The sequence below is a fragment of the Rutidosis leptorrhynchoides genome, chromosome 1, assembly GCF_046630445.1.
Source record: "Rutidosis leptorrhynchoides isolate AG116_Rl617_1_P2 chromosome 1, CSIRO_AGI_Rlap_v1, whole genome shotgun sequence".
Taxonomy (NCBI): Eukaryota; Viridiplantae; Streptophyta; class Magnoliopsida; order Asterales; family Asteraceae; genus Rutidosis; species Rutidosis leptorrhynchoides.
This window is the reverse complement of record NC_092333.1, coordinates 175999860-176007972: the sequence shown is the minus strand read 5'-3', so window position 1 is coordinate 176007972 and position 8113 is coordinate 175999860. Positions and strand designations below refer to the sequence as shown.

Genomic DNA, 8113 nt, shown 5'->3' with positions numbered 1-8113 from the left:
AATGATGACGAAAGGCAGACTTATATATCAAGGCTATAATAAGGCTAATCCGAATGAAAGTCGAAGTTGACTTGCTGGAGCTGTGACAAAATTTGCTAATTTGGAAAGAGATTGCAAAGTTATTTTCGATAATAACAACGTTAAAGGAATTTGCACAGCTACGTGTTAAACGTTTACTCAGTTTTCGAGAGTTTTTCAGGTGCATAACTATATGTATCAATCTTTTCTTCCTTAGGTAAAGTGCGGTTGGTTCATCCTTTCGATTGAGGTGTTTTCAAGAATCATGAAAGGTTTGAACGCAGTTTGGAATCGTCAAGATACAAATGAGGTTTAGGATGAAATCAAGTGGCAAACTTGAAGAAATGTTTAGTTTCATATGTTATAATCAATATTTTAATTCATTTTAATTGTCCAATATTATTAGTCCACAATCGATAGTCCACAGTTAACAGTCCAATAATTCATATATAGTTTAATATATAATATTTGAATTAATTAATACGTATCGTGACCCGTGTACATGTCTCAGACTCGATCACAACTCAAAGTATATATATTATTATAGAATCAACCTCAACCCTGTATAGCTAACTCGATCATTACTGCATATAGAGTGTCTATGGTTATTCCAAATAATATATATAGATGCGTCGATATAATATGTCAAAACATTGTATACGTGTCCCGATATTTAAAATGCGTAAATAACAGTATTTAAATGACGATAAATAAAGTGCGTAAAATAAATAACAGAAATTAAATGACGATAATTAAAATTGCGAGAATATATATTGCGATAAATAAACTGCGATAAATAAATTACGATAATAAAATGTAATAAGGAATTAACAGTTAGCTAGGAACAGTTAGCTAGAATTTTGTTAGCGTGGATTCTTAACAAAAATTTCTCATGGTTAATTTGTTTGTTTCTAACAAATTTTATTTTTGTCCAATGTTTTCTTCATTATGCCACTTTTTGGATTCTGATAGATCAAAATCCAAATATGAAATTGAATGAAAATGGTTATTTTGCGGTGAACAGATACGTATATCGGTGGTTGTAAATAGGATAGTAAATGATTGTTGAATTAGATTTGAAAGAATGTACAGTGTACTTATTAATGTGAAATCTATATATTCCTCAGGTATTACCTACCCGTTAAAATATTTTCACCATTAACAGTTTGTACGAAAGAGTTTTTAATTACAATCTTTATAAAAAAATATATATACATATATATTTTCTTCAGATGTAATCATGGATTTAATGAGTTAATATGCTATCAATCTCATTTGGTTTACCGTTAGAACAAGAATATATAATCTCTAAAACATTAGAGATTACATAATCGCCATGTCGAACGAAGATAATTGATGTAGAACGATTCACAAATTGATGATTATGCTCGAGGTACATAATGAGATGTTAAGGTGTGTGATGTTGAACTTGGGTTGTTGATGGTACTGGTATTGATGTTGGTGCTGGTGATGTTGCTGAAGCTGGTAAATTTTGCATCATATTCTCCAAAGTCACTACCCGAGCGCGAAATTCGTTGACTTCTTCTATTATTCTGGGATGTTTGTCGATTGGAACGAGCGAATGAATAAGGTTTAGGATTTTAGATAGAATATAATCGTGTCGAGCTACCCTAGAAATGAGGCTGAAAATGGTGTTTCGGATTGGTTCGCCGGTGAATGCTTCAAGTTCTTCGCCCAGCGGACAATATGGTGGATGAAAGGGATCGCTTCTTCTTGTCTCCAATGATTAAGTAGACTACGAACCCATCAGATGAATTGGAGATGGTTGATTGATTGATTCATTCTGGTGACACCGCTTTCGGAGCTTAGGTGAATATCCATGTCAGAATAGCTGTCGGAATAACTATCGGAATAGCTATCGAAATCTGAGGGACTCGAACTGGTTGAGGGATTCATCTCATACGATCAGATGAAGGATTTTCGTTAAGAAATAGATTTTAGGATGTAGATTAGTACCCTACAATACATAATTTACATATGCATATATAATACTAAAATCCCATAAGTTACGGAGGAATCTACGGAAGCTGTCAAGCAAAGTCTATAGTAATAGATACGTTAAGATATGAATTATCAGATACGCTAAGATATAAATTTTGTCTATACACTATTCATGCAGTCAATGCAGTAAAACGTGTCTAGATTAAGAATGATAAGCAGGTAATTTCTGACAAGAAATGATAAGCAAAACTTTTGACATGCAGACACGGTCGAAGTCCAGACTCACTAATGCATCTAAACAACTATCAATTAGACACACTAATGCAAGACCTGGTTCGCTAAGACCACCACTCTGATACCACATGAAGCGACCCGTCCTAATACATAAGGACGAATACAAGAACATATGATTACATCGCGAGGTATTTGACCTCTATATGATACATTTTACAAACATTGTATTCGTTTTTAAAATACAAACATCCATTACATCGAAAGTTGACAGATATACATATCCTTTCATAATATATCCAAACTATGAATGACTTAATAATAATCTTGATGAACTTAACGACTCGAATGCAACGTCTTTGAAATATGTCATGAATGACTCCAAGTAATATCTCTAAAATGAGCAAATGCACAGCGGAAGATTTCTTTCATACCTGAGAATAAACATGCTTTCAAGTGTCAACCAAAAGGTTGGTGAGTTCATTAGTTTATCATAATAATCATTTCATAATTTTAATAGACCACAAGATTTCATATTTCAGTATACGTCCCATGCATAGAGACAAAAATCATTCATATGGATTGAACACCTGGTAATCGACATTAACAAGATGCATATAGAATATCCCCATCATTCCGGGACACCCATCGGACATGATAATTTCAAAGTACTAAAGCATTCCAAATTCTAGAATAGGGCTTGTTGGGCCCGATAGATCTATCTTTAGGATTCGCGTCAATTAGGGGGTCTGTTCCCTAATTCTTAGGATACCAAGCTAAAAGGGGCATATTCAGCTTCGATCATTCAACCATATAATGTAGTTTCGATTACTTGTGTCTATTTCGTAAAACATTTATAAAGATTTCGCATGTATTCTCAGCCCAAAAATATAAAGGGTAAAAAGGCAAATGAAACTCACCCTACAATATTTTGTAGTAAAAATATTCATACGACAATACTAAACAATGCAGGGTTGGCCTCGGATTCACGAACCTATATCATTTGTATATATATTAACACACATAATTGTAATCGAACAAATATATATATATATATATATATATATATATATATATATATATATATATATATATATTGTTATTATTAGTGATGTAATTTTATATATAATAAATCAATAAGTTTCATTATATATATATTTTCCTTTTATATATATATACAATTATTGATATAGTTAGGTTATATATATTAAATATATTTTTGTATATATAACCTTTGTCTGTTGAAATTAGTAATTATAATAATACTTAAATAATATTTGTCATGTAAAAATGTTAATATTGATAATATTTAATATAACTAATAAAGGTAATAATGTTAATAATGTTAATAATAACTCTATTAATGATAAAAATAGTGATATTAATAATAATACTTGTAAAAATATTAATTTTACTCTTAATAATAGTTATGATACTAGTCTTAGAAATTACATAATAATAATATTCGTGATAATACAATAATAATACATATGTTAATATTAAAAATTTATTATCTATAAAAAGACACTACTATTAATATTTTCGATTTTTTTTTTGAAAAGCAACAAGTATTATTAATATTATAAACCGAAGATATCGTTACAAGTCCCTACACTCAACTATACAATTTGTATACACAGTATCATGATTCAGAATATGGAGTCTAAAAACTATTGGAGATAAATCGGGAGCATCATAGACTAATCAAAACTTATGAAGGAACGAACTTGTAGGAACAAGCAGGGAAGGAGTAGGAAATAGTGCCGATCGAAGCGGCTACAAAGTTGCCAAAAACCTACCCTTTTAATCTACCCTCGTAAGCCAATTAGAAACTACGAACACTACCCGAATTTTCTAACTGTCTTGTTAACCGATGCCCGTGCGGTTTAAAAACGGAGCTGTATAAGAAGAGGGGTTGATGAGCCATTGATGCCATTCAATTGGGAATTTTTCCCGTGATCGGCTTGAGATCCAACTATAGCATTGCGATTGGATTTCGGAGATAATCATGAAAGGGTTCTATTCTCTATTTGTGAAGACTTTTAGGTTCCTATGTTTCCAAATGATGTAGCAAGTAATCCATTTAGTAGCTTGCCATAAGGATAATCCTATGGAGTTGCACGAGAAACCTTGGTCATGGATGATAGCATCATTGATATTGGATATTAATGTGTTATTTTGATTCCACCAAACTAACAAATGAGACCAGATAGAATTCGCTTTATGGCAATTTATCAACACTTGTTCAATAGTTTCGATATGTTGATCACATAATGGGCATAAAATGGTGTGTAGGTCAATTCCTTTTTTGTCGAGTTCGAATCTTACCGGGATTTTTTGTTGAATGACTCTCCATGAGAATATAAATATCTTTTGAGGGACGAATTTGTTACGAGGGAGTGATAAGTTTTTTGAGTGGATGTCATATTTTAGTGAGTTGATCAACTTTGACATAGTTGAAGTTGTGAAAATGTCAGAAGGATCGAGAGTGAATTTCCATGAATCTGGATGGGCGGATAGACTGACGGTTGAGATTAGATTGTTAAGTTCCCTAAGGTCATCTAATGTTCGACCACTCGGTGACCGGGTCCAGTTCCAATTTCCAACCGATGTGTAGTTGATGATCGAGATTCTGTCAGCAACCGTTGCGTCCTTTTGGGGGTCTAACATGAAAATTCGAAGAAAGAGTGATTTGAGACTATCAGAACCAATCCATGTGTCATGCTAAAAACTGATAGTAGTGCCATTGCCGATAGACTTTGAGATGGAAGATGAGAAGGAGGAGCCTAAGTTGTCAGCAGCTTTTCCGGCTTTAATAATCTCTTTCCATATGGTGCGACCTGAAATGTTCCTGCATAAAACGTTAGTATCCAACCCCCCCCCCCCCTGGCCCATAAATGCTTTTGATTATTTTAACCCATAAAGCGTTATTTTCATTTTTAAATCTCCACCACCATTTACACAGTAGGGATATGTTTTTTGCAAAAAGGGACCCTATGTTTAGACCACCATTTTCGTATGGCAAGATGATTTGATTCCATTTGATCTAGTTAATTTTATTTTCATTAGAAGAACCCCCCCAGAAAAATCTCCGTCTTCTAGATTCTAGAACCTTAAGGATTGCGGGTGGTGCGTGAAATAGTGAGAAGTAGTATAGTGGAATACTAGTAAGTATGGATTTAATGATCGTAAGGCGTCCACCGAAAGAAATAGATTTGGCGGCCCAATCCGAGAGTCTTTTGTCGAACTTCTCAATGATCGGTTGCCAAGATGAGGAGTGAGATGTGGGAACGCCGATGGGGAGACCGAGATAAGTAAACGGGGTAGATCCTGCGGAGCAGTTTATGTAGTTGGCCATATGGTTAGTTTCACTGATGGATGTACCAATACCGTATAGCTTGCTTTTGCAGAAATTGACTTTAAGATCGGAAATATTTTCGAAACATTTTAAGAGTTTTGAGATATATTTTTCATTTCTTTTGTTCCATTCTCTGAAAAAGATAGTATCGTCCGCATATTGGAGATGAGTGACAACGAGGTTGTCGTGACCGACTTTTTGACCTTGTAATTGACCATTGGCCAATGCTCTTTTGGTAAGAATATTAAGGCCTTCGGCTACGATGATGAAGAGGAACGACGATATGGGATCACCTTGGCGGATTCCCCTTTCGAGGGAGAATTCTTTGGTGGGTGAGCCATTGATCAATATAGATATGGATGAAGAGGAAAGACATGCTCGAATAAAGCTAATCCATTTTGAGCCAAAGCCCATGAATTGCATGGTATTAAATAGGAAATCCCATTCGATGCAGTCAAAAGCCTTTTCGAAATCAACTTTGAAGATTAGTCCTTTCCGTTTTTTGCATTTTAATTCATCAATAATTTCGTTTGCAATTAGAACACTGTCAAGGATGTTGCGGCCTTTAAGAAATGCGGTTTGTTCGGAACCTATAACTTTATGGATGACATTAGCAAGACGGTTGGAGAGAATTTTGGTGAGGATTTTGTAATAACTACCTATTAAGCAAATTGGTCGATAATCGTTTAGATCGACGGGGTTAGGCTTTTTCGGTATTAAGGTGAAGAAATAAGCGTTACACCCTTTGGAGATTTTCGAGTTAGTCCAGAACCATTCGAGTGATTTAATGAGATCGCCTTTGATCAAGTCCCAATAATTTTTAAAGAATTTCATGTTGAACCCGTCTGGACCAGGTGCTTTGGAACTGTCACAACTGCATAGGGATTCCCATATCTCGTTTTCGCTGAATTCAGCTTCAAGGAGAAGATTATCTACAGGAGAGATGCATTCGATATGTGGTACGTTATCGAAACTACACCCGTCACTGAGATGTTTGGATTTAAAGATGTTATTAAAGTGAGAATATGCTTCTTGTTTGATTAAGTTAGGGTCTTCGGACCATGTACCATTTATTGACTAACCATGAATGTTATTTTTGCTTGTCCTTCTTTTAATAAAATTGTGGAAGTATTTATAGTTTTCGTCGCCCTCGAGTGCCCACTTTATTCTTGACTTTTGTTTAAGCATGTTTGTTTTCTTTTTTTCTTTAATGATGTGTTGCATTTTAGCTTCAACCCATTGTTGTTTTTCCGATTCAAAAAGAGGTTTGTTTTCAGCGATGTGTTCCCAATTATTACATTCAGATAGGTGATCTCGGATTTGTGAATCAATATTATCAAGTTGGTTACTAAGTTTTTTAAGTTCCATTTTAACGTTCTTAAGTTTATTACGGAAGATACAGTTGGGTCTATTACCAATGATCGGGATCATCCAAGCCCTTTTAATGACGGTGTCGGCATCTTTGAGTTCCAGCCATGTATCAAACACACGTATTGGTTTAGGGCCGGAGTCGAGAAAGTTATTTTTTAGGATAATAGGACAATGATCCGAGAGATCGCGATCGAGAGTTTTGGAAGAAATGTTCAGCCAGATTAAAAAAATGCTATCGGAGAGGAGGAATCTATCTAGTTTACTAAATTTCATTGTTTTTCGCAAATCCTAGTAAACATTTTACTGCCAAGTGGTAGATCAAATAAGCCCGAGTTGTTTATGAAATTATTAAAATTATCAGCCCATAACTGTTTATATTTCGAATTCATACGTTCCGATTTATTTCTAACTTCATTGAAGTCACCAAAAATGATGTGTGGAATGCTAAGGGAATTGATTAAGGATGATAATTCGTTCCAGAACCTACGTTTTTCTAGCTAGAATGAGGGTCGTAGACATTGATAAGTGCAATTTCAGAATCGTATCCCGCCCATGTTCCGCAGATTGCAAGGAAGAATTCACCCTCTATGGCAAGATTGAAAGAAAAATTGTTGGTATCCCAAATCGTTAGGATACCACCGGAAGCACTAATCGAGTCCTTTTGGACGAATTTAAAGTCGGAGTTACCCCAGAAGGATTCTATGATATCATCACGTGTTTGACCGCATTTAGTTTCTTGAAGACCTAAAACAGTAGGTTTTTCTTTATTGCAAATACGTTTAAGCCAACTTATTTTACTCGTTTGCCCAATACCCTGAATATTTAAAGAAATCGTACACATTAAAAAGAAGAACTTACAGATAAATGATGCAACAAGGAGTGGATCATTGGAAGTTACTATGGATCCTGATACTTTTCCCGAACTCATTCGTGTTTATGCTGTTACTAGTGGATGGGCCTGCTTTATTATTAATCTTGGTACGAACCGCATCATTATGAGTTCCTCTAGAGTTACAAGGAACGTTTCCGCCAACCAAAGATGAAGATTTGTTTCGTTTAGCCAAATGAGAAATTCTAAGTTTTTGGCCGCTTCTCGCAAGGTGTTTGATATACATAATATTGGATCTTGGTCTTTTTTTGTCCGGGTTTTATGGGATGACGGGAGTTGATTTA

The 8113-nt window shown here is 34.6% G+C and overlaps 1 protein-coding gene across 1 annotated transcript; it reads right to left on the bottom strand.

Annotated features, from left to right (window-relative positions):
* Window positions 1–4230: 4230 nt before the first annotated feature.
* On the bottom strand, window positions 4231–7213 carry LOC139891940 (uncharacterized). The gene is made up of 3 exons (XM_071874970.1): window positions 6732–7213; window positions 5324–6554; window positions 4231–4935 (listed from the first exon to the last, which is right to left on the bottom strand). The coding sequence occupies exons 1-3, from the start codon at window positions 7211–7213 to the stop codon at window positions 4231–4233; spliced, it is 2418 nt and encodes an 805-aa protein (XP_071731071.1).
* Window positions 7214–8113: the final 900 nt, after the last annotated feature.